At 46.4% G+C, this 13,564-nt stretch overlaps 1 protein-coding gene across 11 annotated transcripts; it reads right to left on the reverse strand.

Moving 5' to 3' along the window:
- Nucleotides 1-3,171: 3,171 nt before the first annotated feature.
- Nucleotides 3,172-12,647, reverse strand: LOC144578720 (uncharacterized). 11 transcript variants are annotated; one of them, XR_013525045.1, is made up of 6 exons: nt 12,595-12,647; nt 12,343-12,487; nt 11,236-11,391; nt 7,092-7,288; nt 6,591-6,791; nt 3,172-6,499 (listed from the first exon to the last, which is right to left on the reverse strand). XR_013525045.1 is itself a non-coding variant. In XM_078346235.1 (6 exons), the coding sequence occupies exons 2-5, from the start codon at nt 12,376-12,378 to the stop codon at nt 6,664-6,666; spliced, it is 435 nt and encodes a 144-aa protein (XP_078202361.1). In that variant the 5' UTR covers nt 12,379-12,487; nt 12,595-12,647; the 3' UTR covers nt 3,172-6,499; nt 6,591-6,663. The 11 variants fall into 11 exon arrangements, 2 of the variants coding, with proteins under 2 accessions (XP_078202361.1, XP_078202362.1); XM_078346235.1 differs by having other exon boundaries at nt 11,318-11,391; XR_013525046.1 differs by lacking the exons at nt 12,343-12,487; nt 12,595-12,647 and adding an exon at nt 11,619-11,732 and having other exon boundaries at nt 11,318-11,391.
- Between the last annotated feature and the right edge of the window lie 917 nt (nt 12,648-13,564).

The following is a 13,564-nucleotide window of genomic DNA, read 5'->3' on the forward strand; positions in this document are numbered from 1 at the left end:
TGGTCTCATGGTGGAAGCAATGTCCCCCCTTCTTGTTCTGGAGACTCTCATCCAGGTTGTGCTCAGCAAAGACAGGGAATCCAAGTGATGTTGCTGCTTTGCCAGCCCTGTAAGTGGGGCTGAGGCCAGGGCCCCACGCCTGAGGGCAGGACTTGGCCAGGCTACCGACTTGCCCTAACCTCCCCGCCCTGCCTCTTCCTAGGCTCAGGGGATCCAGGTTGCGAGCTCCCTGGAGCCCTCCCCTCCTGCCTTCCCAGCGCCTCCCACGTCTCTGGCAGGGAGGAATCTGCAGGCACTTGTCTGCTTTCGCCAGCAGAGGGAGCAGGTGCTGTGTCTGGGAACCAGGGAGGCTCCGGGTGAGGTGGCTGTCTGGCAGGGTGTACTCTTGTCCTGGGAGCCCCTCAGCCCAGAGACTGACTGAGTGATTTGGAGCAGAGATGGCAAGGGTGAGGGCTGCATCCTAGATCTCCTCCAAAAAGACCAGTCTCAGCTCTCTATAGCCCAGGAGATGGGGCCATGGGCAAGGAAGGGAAGGGATGGGGTCTCCTGGGCCTGAGATCTCAGCCCCTGCCTCCCATGCAATCCAGGGAGGAACAGAAGTCACTGTTTCACTCTGTAGCCTGTCCTGCTAATGTCATGCAGTGCCAGCTGTGTACCAGGCACAGTGGTAGCCCTGAGTGCATGGCAGACATGGCCTTTCACAGGGCGCTGACATTCTAGAGGGAAGCTGGGCAAAGATAAGATGTATGAATGGAGTAATGGCAGACGTGCAGTAAAGGAAATAAACAGGAGGCTGGGAGAGGCAGCAGCTGGGGACCCTGTCTGCACTGCTCACCTAGATGGCCAGGTGTGATTGAGGTGGAGCAAGTCTGCAAGTCTGTGGGTGGAACTGCCTCTTCCACCATGACCCTCTCAGCCATGGGCTCCTGTTGTCACCAGACATCAGCACAGGCCATGACAGCAGGGAGGACATTTAGTTCGCTAGACACCTACAGGATTATTATTCATGGAACTAACCCACCAGAGGCCTGGAGTCACACAGGCCTGTCTTCTGATCTGGCTTAGTCACTTATCACCTGTGTGACCTTGGCTAAGACGCTTAAATTCTATGTTTTGGCATCTGCAAAGCAGTAATAAAAATTCCTACATAGTGCGAGCACTATGGTGTGTTCATCCTCTTGCCAGCTCCACCTCTTGCCAGCTGTGGTGCCTTGTACTCACGTACATTCATTTTTTATTGCTGGTGAAACAAATTACAAATGTGTGTTGCTTTAGCGTTTAAAACAACACACATTTATTAGCACACAGTCTCTGTGGGTTGGGAGTCCAGGAACAGGTTAGCTGGGTCCTCTGCTCAGGGTCTCACAAACCTGCAGTCAAAGTGTCAGCCAGGACCAGGCATGGTGACTCATGCCTGTAATCCCAGCACTTGGGAGGCCGAGGTGGGTGGATTACTTGAGGCCAGGAGTTTGAGACCAGCCTGGCCAACATGGTGAAACCCCGTCTCTACTAAAAATACAAAAATTAGCCGGGTATGGTGCTGCGCATGCCTGTAGTCCTAGCTACTCGAGAGACAGGCAGGAGAATCGCTTAGATCCTGGAGGTGGAGGTTGCAGTGAGCTGAGATCTCGCCATTGCACTCCAGCCTGGGTAACAGAGTGAGAGTCCATCTCAAACAAAACAAAACTCAGCATGTCAGGGGATAGGGTCATCTGAGACCTGGGGGCTTCTTCCAAACTTCCTAGGTTTTGGCAGAATTAATTTCCTTGCAGCTGTAGAACTCCTTCCTCCCTTCCTCCCTCCCTCCCTCCTTCCCTCCTTTTCCTCCCTTCCCTCCCTTCCTTCCCTTTCCTTCACTGCCCGCCCTCCCTTCCTCCCTTCCTTCCTTCCCTGTTTTTTATTTCAAATAGAGATGAGGTCTCAAACTCCTGAGCTCAAGCAATCCTCCTGCCTTGGCCTCCCAAAGTGCTGGGATTACAGATGTGAGCCACCACACCTAGCCCAACCTCTTTAAAAGCCTTCCTTCCTTCCCTCCCTCCCTCCCTTTCTTCCTTTCTTCCTTCCTCTCTTTCTCTCTCTCTTTTTTTTAAGCGACGAGGTCTTGCTATGTTGCCCAGACTGGTCTTGAACTTCTGGGCTCAAGCGATCCTCCCACCTTGGCCTCCCAAAGTGCTGGGATCACAGGCGTGAGCCACTGCACCAAGCCCTGCATCTTCTTCTTGAAGACTGTGTCTTCAAAGCCAGCTGGAGAGCTCTCTCCGAGATGTCAGCATCTTTAAAAGGGCTCACCTGATTAGATCAGGCCTACCCAGGATCATCTCACTTTCTATTCACTCAAAGTCAACTGATTATAACATTCCATGTTTGCTGGTCCTGCCCACACTAAGGAAGAGGAGCTCATACAGGCCATGCACAGTCAGGGTAGGACTCATAGATGCTATTTTAGAATTATCAGTAGGACAAAAATTATTTTCACTAATAACCATGTAATAATCAGTAATAATTATTTTTTAAACAATTTGTTCTTTCATTTAGAAAGAAATAAGCACAAAGGAAATGTCAAATTTAAACATATTGTTCAAATTCAGTAAAATGTTTTATGTATAAACAAAAGTCATATTTACCAGACAAAAGCATTTATACTTTACATCATGGTCATCCATTTTAAACACAAAACAAACCTCCATAGACTGGTCCCGTAGAATGACAGAACTGAAGAAACTCAAGTTCTGTTTTTGTTTTCATATTCAATAGGCTATAATTTTTTATTTTGGATAAAATAAAATAAATAAAATAAAATAACTAACTAACTAAAATACTATATATATATATACATACATATATATATATACATACATATATATATACACATACATATATATATACACATACATATATATATATGCTTTCTTTTTGAGACGGAGTTTCGCTCTTGTTACCCAGGCTGGAGTGCAATGGCACGATCTCGGCTCACCGCAACCTCCGCCTCCTGGGTTCAGGCAATTCTCCTGCCTCAGCCTCCTGAGTAGCTGGGATTACAGGCACGCGCCACTGTGCCCAGCTAATTTTTTGTATTTTTAGTAGAGACGGGGTTTCACCATGTTGACCAGGATGGTCTCGATCTCTTGACCTCGTGATCCACCCGCCTCGGCCTCCCAAAGTGCTGGGATTACAGGCATGAGCCACCGTGCCCGGCCGCAATAAAATACCTTTGAAATGCAGGAATGTGTGGTACTGTAGGATTTGGGGACACAAACTGCACTTGAAGCCAGCTTGAATGATTCTTTCTTTTTGTTTTTGTTTTTTTTTTTGGAGATGGAGTCTTGCTCTGTCACCCAGGCTGGAGTGCAGTGGTTCGATCTCAGCTCACTGCAACCTCTACCTCCCAGGTTCAAGCGATTCTCCTAACTCACCCTTCCCAAGTAACTGGGACTACAGGTGTGTAGTCCCAGTTACTAATTTTTTTTTGGTATTTTTAGTAGAGACCAGGTTTCACCATGTTGGCCAGGCTGGTCTCGAACTCCTGACCTTAGGTCATCTGCTTGCCTCAGCCTCCCAAAGTGCTGGGATTACAGGCATAAGCCACCATGCCCAGCTCAGCTTGAATGATTCTAAACTGTTAGGAACTTACCCTAGAAATACACAGGTGGGAAACAAGCAAGGTGTCCTTCAATGAATAAATGGTAAACTGTGGTATGTCCATGCAATGGAATGTTATTCAGTGAGCAAAAGAGATAAGATGCACTATCAAGCTGTGAAGATACCGAGGAACCTCATATGCATAGTACTAAGGGGAAAAGCCGATCTGAAAAGGCCACATGCTGCGTGGTTCCAACTACAGTGCATGACATTCTGGGAAAGGCAAAAATATGGAGATAGCAAAAAGATCAGTGGTTGCCAGGGGTCGGGGGAGGGAGGGACGAATAGGTGATGGCAGAGGCTTTTTAGGACAGTGAAACTATTTTGTGTGATACTATAATGGTGAGTAATGCCATTATACATGGTCAAAACCCACAGAATGTACAAAGCTTTTGCTGGTCATTAGTGAACTCCAATGTAAACTACGGATTTTCACTAACAACAATCTATCAGCATTGGTTCTCCAACTGTAACAAATGTACCACCCTAATGTAAGATGTTAATATTAAGGGAAACTACCCACTCTCAATTTTTCCTAAGACTGCTCTAAAAATGAAGTTTACTAATTAAAAAGGTATCACAAGCATAGTGTCTAAGGCTGCCCGAATAATGGAAAGCTTTCTCAATTGTCATGTAGAATATCATGCTCATGAAAGAATAAGTCATGAAAATGTGCTAATTGGAAGTTAACACGTATGAAAGCCCAGCAGTAACCATGGCACTTGTTTAGAACCTAGACTAATGAAGGATTTTTTGGGAAAGGTATTTTATTGCCGATATAGCTTAAAGGAATTGCATGGTGAGAATAGCATGTAGATGGCTCCTTGGTTTGTTTTACTAATATTTTCGATTCTCTCCCAGCACACCCCCACATTGCCTGCGCCTGGGAGGGCCCACTCTCACTGCCCTGCTCCCTGTACCAATAATCCGGGCATTCCACATGTACTGCGCCCCTTGATGCTGTGTCTAGTCTCACAGGACCTTGTTAACAGGCAGAAGAGAACTGTTTCTTTTCTCATGTCTCTTTTTAACTTTTTATTTTTAACAGTTCAGAAGAGAACTGTTTCTTTTCTCATGTCTTTTTTTAACTTTTTATTGTTAATAGACTTTATTTTTATTTATTTATTTATTTATTTATTCATTCCTGTACTGTCACCTGGGCTGGAGTGCGGTGGCTCAATCTCGGCTCACGGCAACCTCTGCCTCCCAGGTTCAAGGGATTCTCCTGCCTCAGCCTCTCAAGCTAGCTAGAATTACAGGTGCTCACCACCACGCCTGGCTAATTTTTTTTTTTTTTGTATTTTTAGTAGAGATGAGGTTTCACTACATTGGCCAGGCTGGTCTTAAACTTCTGACCTCGTGATCCACCTGCTTCAGCCTCCCAAAGGGTGGGATTGCAGGCGTGAGCCACCGTGCCTGGCTAATAGACTTTATTGTTTTAGAGCTGTTTTAGGTTCACAGCAACACTGAGAGGAAGGTAGAGAGATTCCTCATATACCTGCTGCCCTCCCAACATGCACAGCCTCCCCCACTTTAACAACCCCCACCAGAGTGGTACATGTGTTACAATTGATGAGCTTACGTGAGCAGACCATGGTCACCCCAAATCCATGGTTTTCATTATGGTTTGCTCTTGGTGTTGTACATTCTATGGGTTTAGATAAATGTCTAATGACATGTATTCACTATTATAGTATCATACAAAATAGTTTCTTTCTTTTTTTGAAACAGAGTCTTACTCTGTCACCCCAGCTGGAGTACAGTGGCGTGATCTCAGCTCACTGCAACCTCTGTCTCCTGGGTTCAGGTGATTCTCCTGCCTCAGCCTCCTGAGTAGCTGGGACTACAGGCATGTGCTAACATGCCCAGCTAATTTTTGTATTTTTAGTAGAGATGGGGTTTCACCATGTTGGCCAGGATGGTCTCAATCTCCTGACCTCATGATCCACCTGCCTTGGCCTCCCAAAGTGTTGGGATTACAGGCTTGAGCCATGGTACCCAGCAATAGTTTCATTGTCTTAAAAATCTTCTGTGCTCCACCTATTCACCCCCTCTCTCCACTAACCCGACAACAACACTGATCTTTTTACCGTCTTCACCATTTTTCTTTTTCCTGAGTGTCATATAGTTGGAATCACACAGTATGTAGCCTTTTCAGACCAGCTGTCCACTTAGTAATACGCATTTAAGCTTCCTCCGTGTCTTTTCATGACTTGGTAGCTCATCTTTTTTTTTTTTGCTGAATAACATTCCATTGCATGGATTGGCCACAGTTTACTTATCCTTTGTGTCTTTTTCTAAGAGCAAGAAAGCATTTCCTAGAGGTCTCCTCTGCTGACTTCCTGTCATGTCTCATGGGGCAGAATCAAGTCACATACTCCTTCCTAAGCCAGTTGCTGGCAAGGGGAAAAACATTACCGTGAGTGACTCAGTATCCGTCCCGGGACAAGGGAGAGTCCAGCCTTCTCTGAAGGTCTGACAACAGAATACATGAAAACATTCTTGCAGGGGCTATTTAGTGAGGACGGAGTCAGGAAATGGCTGGTGGGTGGGTAACCAATAATGTTTGCTTCAGCAACCACATTTTTTTTTTTTTGAAACAGGATCTTGTTCTGTTGCCGAGGCTGGAGTGCAGTGGTGTGACATAGCTCACTGCAGCCTCAAACTCCTGGGCTCAAGTGGTCTTCCTACCTCAGCTTCCCTAATAGCTGGGACTATAGGCATACATCACCATGCCCAGATTATTTATTTAGTTTTGCAGAGATGGGAGTCTCACTGTGTTGTCCAGGCTGATCTTAAACTTCTGTCCTCAAGTGATCCTCCTGCCTTGTCCTCCCAAAGTGCTGTGGTCAGCCTACATCTTTTTTTAAAAATAAAATTTAAGTTTTATGCTTATAAAATACATTTTAGAAAATCTGAAAACTACCTAAAGTAAAATAAACAAAATTCACCTATAATCCCAACTTCTGGTAATTATTATTGTTAGCGTTGTGCAGTATCCATATCTTTCTCGATTTTTTTTCTCTATTTACTTGCAGTGACACATAGATGAGAAGTGAAGTCAGGACCTTTCTCTTCCAGTACTGACTGAGGCATGAAGACAAAGGTGTCACATGCAGAAGGAGCTGTGGGCAGTGCACTGTGATGGAGAACTGGGGAGATGGCAAAAGGGGGTCAGCATCTGGAGATCTGGGAGAATTTTGAAAGAATTTCTTTGTAGAAGGCTATACTGTGAGTTTCACCCCCTTGGTGCCAACCCCTGAGGGAGGGAGGTTGCCCCTCTCCTCAAACCTGGTAAGACGGGCTATAAGGAACCCCCTTGGAGGAACCTGGGGTATGTCTTCTGGAGTTTGGGAGGCTCAAGGATCATGACATGAACCCAAGGAGTTTAATGTGAAGGGCTTTGGCTTTCAGCTTGAAAGGTGTAGCAAAGAGAGCAAGTGAAAAAAGACCTGTGTTGGGAGCCAACTCCTCTTCTCTGGATGGTGAAGCAAAGGAGGTGTGCATGTTTCCTGTGGACCGGATGAGGCCATGCGTGAGGGAGATACAGTCTAGAGCTGCTTTAGTTTTATTCCAGCGGGACCACCTGGAAGGGTGGTGGGATTCCAACTGAGGGTCAGGGCGACAGGGCCACTGGAAATCAGACACTCTGGGGAGAAACAGTTAAATGCCCTTGAAACCTTCAGAGGCTCCTAGGGATCTCTCTTAGATCTGAATTCTGTTCTCCCAGGCTTCCCCAGAGCCCTCCTGTAGATGCCTCTTCATACCTTCCCCCTCTGGTTCCCTACCCTGGTCCTTGCATATACTCCTCTCTACTGCTCAAGGTAACAGAGTCCCAATCCCCATGACGCTTCCTGTGTGTTGCAAAACTCTGCCGTCTCAGGCTTCAGCCAGATGCTAATGAGGTCTTCCTCTGCCCAGGTGTTTGCAGGTTGAAAATTAGGGGAGGGATTTGACAAAGAAGGAAAAGTTTAGACTTTCTCTACTAGGGCTTTGACCAATGTTCTACTTACTTAAGGGCAAAAACACCTCATTATCATCAAAGAACCCATAAGATAGAGTCACTTAAGGAATGCTCTGCCACGTGCATTTTCTTCTCTCCTTAGACTTCTCTTAAAAGTATGCTAAGTCTTCTCATTCTATCTCCTGTCTCTTGCTTTTGCATCTATATTTTTCATCCTTAATCACTCTGTGCTGCATTCTGGATAGTTTCTTTCTTTTTATTGCATTTTAGGTTTGGGGGTACATGTCCAGAACATGCAAGATAGTTGCATAGGCACACACACGGCAGTGTGTTTTGCTGCCTTCCTCCCCTTCACCCACATTTGGCATTTCTCCCCAGGCTATCCCTCCCCAGCTCCCCCCACCACTGTCCCTCCCCTATTCCCCCCAATAGACCCCAGTGTGTGGTACTTCCTTCCCTGTGTCCATGTGTTCTCATTTTTCATCACCTGCCTATGAGTGAGAATATGTGGTATTTCATTTTCTGTTCTTGTGTCAGTTTGCTGAGAATGATGTTCTCCAGATTCATCCATGTCCCTATAAATGACACGAACTCATCATTTTTGATTGCTGCATAATATTCTGTGGTGTATATGTGCCACATTTTCCCAATCCAGTCTATCATCGATGGGCATTTGGGTTGGTTCCAGGTCTTTGCTATTGTAAACAGTGCTGCAGTGAACATTCGTGTGCATGTGTTCTTATAGTAGACTGATTTATAGTCCTTTGGATATATACCCAGTAATGGGATTGCTGGGTCAAATGGAATTTCTATTTCTAAGGCCTTGAGGAATCGCCACACTGTCTTCCACAATGGTTGAACTAATTTACACTCCCACCAACAGTGTAAAAGTGTTCCTATTTCTCCACATCCTCTCCAGCATCTGTTGTCTCCAGATTTTTTAATGATCGCCATTCTAACTGGCGTGAGATGGTATCTCAATGTGGTTTTGATTTGCATCTCTCTAATGACCAGTGATGATGAGCATTTTTTCTTATGTTTGTTGGCCTCATGTATGTCTTCTTTTGTAAAGTGTCTGTTCATATCCTTTGCCCATTTTTAAATGGGCTTGTTTGTTTTTTTCCTGTAAATCTGTTTGAGTTCTTTGTAAATTCTGGATATCAGCCCTTTGTCAGATGGGTAAACTGCAAAAATTTTTTCCCATCCTGTTGGTTGCCGATTCACTCTAGTGACTGTTTCTTTTGCCGTGCAGAAACTGTGGAGTTTGATTAGGTCCCATTTGTCTATTTTGGCTTTTGTTGCCAATGCTTTTGGTGTTTTGATCATGAAGTCCTTGCCTACTCCTATGTCCTGAATGGTTTTGCCTAGATTTTCTTCTAGGGTTTTTATGGTGCCACGTCTTATGTTTAAGTCTTTAATCCATCTGGAGTTAATTTTAGTGTAAGGTGTCAGGAAGGGGTCCAGTTTCTGCTTTCTGCACATGGCTAGCCAGTTTTCCCAACACTATTTATTAAACAGGGAGTCCTTTTCCCATTGCTTGTTTTTGTCAGGTTTATCAAAGATTGTATGGTTGTAGATATGCTGTGTTGCCTCTGATGCAAGGCCAGCGGACCCCGCCCCACCCCCTTGTGGGGACGGGGGGCGCCAGGGGCCTCCCACTTATTCTACACCTCTCTTCACCATGCTAGACTAGAGTCAAGCTCAACAGGGTCTTCTTTCCCTGCTGATTCCGCCAAGCCCGTTCCCTTGACTGTGGTTTCGCTGGATAGTAGGTAGGGACAGTGGGAATCTCGTTTATCCATTCATGCGTGTCGCTAATTAGATGACGAGGCATTTGGCTACCTTAAGAGAGTCATAGTTACTCCCACCGTTTACCCGCACTTCATTGAATTTCTTCACTTAGATATTCAGAGCACTGGGCAGAAATCACATCGCGTCAACACCCGCTGTGGGCCTTCTCGATGGATAGTTTCTTAAGACCTAACTTCTAGTTCACTAATTCTCTTTTCAGCTGTATCTAAACTACTATTAACCCCATTCTTTGAGATCCTAATACTTTTTTCAGAGCTAGAATTTCTGTTTGGTTCTTTTTCAGATTTGCTATGTCACATTTTATAGTTACTCATTCCCTGCCAAAATTTTAAAACAGACTTAAACTCAGACCTGTGTGAGAAGACTTTTATTTCTTTGAATATAGTAAGCATAGTTAGTTTCAGTTTTCACTTGGTAATATCCATGTTTTATGTACCTTGGGATCTATTTCTGTTGTCCATTGTTTCTTTTATTCTTAGAAAAAGAACCCTACCACCAGTCCAGTGCTACCCAGGCTGTGACCAGGCTGTGATCAATTACAGATCTGAAAAAAAAAAAAAGAATATCTTGAAGCCTAGGGTTCAAAATCCAGAGAATAATTTTATTTGCTTCAGCCAAATGCTTGGGGGTGTTACCATTTTGGGACCACCACAATTCAATTTCAAGGCTTGACATTTCACTGTAAGAAACCAGGGTGCAAGTCTGTGTGAAGGCTTGTATACGTCAGGTTTACTCCCTGCCTGTTCTGGCACCCATCCTGGGTTTATAGTTTCAGTTCTGTGCAGGGCATGGGTTTTCAGCATTCCCATCTTTGACAAGCCCTGGGTTTTTACTTATTGCCCTCCATCCCTGGGAGGGATACCCAGAGCACAGCACGAGCTTCTGTTTCTCCCAGGCAAGCAAATGTCTTTTGGACAAAAGCCACTTTATGACTGGGCTTATCTCTCTGGATTCTTGTCTTTTCCCAGATCCTAGCCTAGCAGCTCCTGAGGGGTTTGTAATCTTTGATGTTTTCAAGAAGATATTTTTCTAATTTTTTGGATCACCTTCCTTTCATTGTCCTCAGTGAAAACCGGCCTGAATTACCTTGTTACAGCAACCAAGAGTTTAAATGAAGAATGAGTAATAGTGACCTTACGCTTAGAGAAATAGCAACGCTGGCTTTGTTCTCCAAAGGAGGTTTGGTTGCCTTCCTGGGATTGTTTTCATCACAAAGGACCCCCATCTGACTTGGTCACGCAGGGTGGGTAATGCCATCCTCATATAGTTATGTTCTTGTCCCCAATTTTTCTTTTGCCATAAGCAGAAGCAGCAATAGTCAAGGAGTTGGAGATTTTGTTCAGTGCTGGCTTTGCCACTTTCTCCTTCCTTATCCTGGAAAAGGGAGTTACTTCTCCTTTTAGGCCTCTGGTTTTTTTTTTTTAATAGCTTATCTGCAACATGGAATTAAGAATCAGCTCTCCTAAAATAATGCCTGTGAACATCCCCACATGCTTCTTGACACATTTTAACACTCAGAAAATGTTTGAAGAATATTAATCTGAACCAGTTACATGCTATATCAATTTAGTTGCAAATACCAGAAATGTCCCTAAAATAACAGTGGCTTTCAACAGAGAGTTTATTTCTCACTCTCATGTCACTGACATCTGAAGGTACGTAGTCCAGGGCTGGGGCAGTGACTCTGCTTTGTTGGGACCGCTGATGCCAGCCACCTTGCTGCTCCTTCAGCCTTAGTGCAGGGACTTGTGGCCCAAGATGGCACTCAAGCTGCACCTGCATTGTAGGTGTGGGAGGAGAAGGGCTGGAAAAATACATACCTTTCCATTTAAGGAGACTTCTTGGCAGTCCTGTAGAATAAACCTCCTCAATCTCATGGACTGGATCTTGCATACCACTTACCTGGAGCTGCCAGAGAAGTTGGGAAAGGGAACCTCTGAGCTGGGTAGCATTGGGCTAGTTGTAGGGTTCTTTTTCTAAGGAAGACAAAAAAAGGGAAACTGGAAGACGACTGGAAGTTTCTGCCATTGTAACTGTGACTGGATCACTTTTCCCTCACTGGATTTCAGTTCTTCATGTATAACTGGGGAGAAGGCACTGTTGGCATTTTGGATGGCACAATTCTTCACTGTGCAGAACTGTCCTCTGCTATGGAGGACATTTAGCACTCCCGGGCCATGTCTATTAAATGTCAGTTGCATACCTGGGCTCTGTTGCCACCAAAACAGCTCTGCTCTTTGCTACCTGCTTCTAGGGGACAGTGCTGCTCCCTGTTGTGAACCCCTGGACAACATGGTTCTAAAGTCCCCCTAACAGTGGCATTCTGTGGGAGCCTGTGATTCTATGATGCTTGGGTCTCTGTGACTTCATCTGTCAAATGGGCAAAGGAAGGAGAGAGGAGGGGAATGTAAATCTGCTTCTTCAGTTCTCCTTGGCTTTAGAGGGAGAAAGGAATCATTATGCAGCTAGAATCAGGGTCATTGGGCTCCAAGGTCAGTGGTCAGAGAATAAGAAAGGACAGAGGGAAGGGAAGGAAGGGGCTAGGACAGAACTTCCCAAGGAATGGGAGGGATGGAGGCAGGAATCCAGAACACCTCGTTCCAGCAGGGGCCCGCTGCCCCTCCCCAGGCCTTCACTGTGCCCCTGGTGTGAGAGTCATCTCCTGAGAAGCTGGCACACTGGCCTTCATCTGTCATGATGCCCTTATTAGTGGCTCCACGTCCATTGGCGGGACCTCATAAGTGGGGCCTGCCTGACCTTTGGAGCAGCAGATGCTACATCTGGCAGGGCTGATCAAAGAACCCCGGGCCAGGAGGCCTTGGGACTGGGCTGGTGCCTAGGGGCTCTGCCTCCTCTGGAGCAGGCTCTCAGTCTCTGGTCCCTGCTGGGGGTGTGGGAGGCGATTAGGTGGATCATTTTGTACTCACCCTAGTAGGTTCTAATGGAGCCAGAGGGGAGGACATGTAACTCCCAAGAGCTTTGCTGCCTAGATTCAAAGCTGGTTCTGACACTTATTTAATTGCGTGACTTTGGAAAAGTTGCTTAACCTTTCTGTCTTGTTTGTTCCCTCATCTGCAAAATGGAGATAATAATAGTTCATATTAGCAAGTGGTAGTTGTTGCTATTCTGGGTGGAACTCTGCTGTCTTTGTTCCTGGCCCTGGAGATTCTGGCGCATACCACGTGGCTTAGAGGATGTCAGCAGTTTGATCCAGGTTCCACAGTCAGCTAATGTGGGCAAGGCCCTGCCTACCTCACAGTGCAAGCTCTCCACCACCCCATGATGCAGAGGGGTTCCCTGGGAGGGAAGTGGCAGCCTTGGGGTTTGTTGTTCTGCCCAGAGGGGCTGGGATGTGTGGGGAGTGCAGGGGATGGAGGTGGTGGAGGATCTGGGCCACATAGCTCCTGTGCAGAAAGCTTCAGAAGGTTTACTAAGGCTGGGCCAACAGGGAGGCTGAGGGCTGTGAGTGTCCTTGGAGGAAGATGGGGTGGGACACAGTGGGGAGAGGACCAATAGAGGCCATGCAGCAAGCAGAGCCAAGCCGGGCTCCATTCGGAATGAGCCCCCTGCTGCCTCGGCTGTGCTCACTGTAGGTCTAAGAGCTCAGAGACAGCCACTTCTCTGCCACCTGCCCCAGTTCAGGCATAGATGCAGATCCAGGCTTGCAGGTACTGTTCGATTTTTGTCTGCAGCTATACCTCAGAATGTGTGCCGCGTGCCCAAGGAAGAAGCTGGCCCAACCCAGAGAAATGTCCTTGGAAGCTGCCCAGGCCTTAGGGAGGGGCCTATGAACAGGGTCCCCTGAGCTAGCCAGCACCACAGGGTCCTGACCTGCCAGCGGGGGTTGCCCAGAGTGCCATGGTGCTGGGGAATGGTGGGTGGCAGGGCTGGGCCCCAGAGGCACACAGCAAGGAGGCATAGAACCACTGTTGGGGCCCCTCTCACCCTCCTGTAGGGTCCACTGGGTGAGAAGAGGGAGGGTGGGGCTGGTGACTGGGAACAGTGGGGCATTGGCAGATGAGCTGGGTCCCAGGTCAGAAGACCCAAGCGCCAGCCCTGGTTTCGGCATTTATGCTCGTTAAGTATATTTAAGCTAACATCGTACTCGTGGTGCCATCTTTATAGATGTCAATGAATAATGAACATGAA

The sequence above is a fragment of the Callithrix jacchus genome, chromosome 12 (genome assembly GCF_049354715.1).
Source record: "Callithrix jacchus isolate 240 chromosome 12, calJac240_pri, whole genome shotgun sequence".
Taxonomy (NCBI): Eukaryota; Metazoa; Chordata; class Mammalia; order Primates; family Cebidae; genus Callithrix; species Callithrix jacchus.

Coding starts and splice junctions, on each gene's coding strand:
- LOC144578720 (XM_078346235.1), bottom strand. CDS start 12,378: ATGTCCTCCCCTCTGGCTCCATTAGAACCTACTAGG. Junction 7,289..11,317: donor AACTTCTCTGGCAGCTCCAG/GTAAGTGGTATG, acceptor GTTTCTCCCCAG/AGTGTCTGATTTCCAGTGGC. Junction 6,792..7,091: donor GGAGTTGGCTCCCAACACAG/GTCTTTTTTCAC, acceptor CCATCTCCCCAG/TTCTCCATCACAGTGCACTG.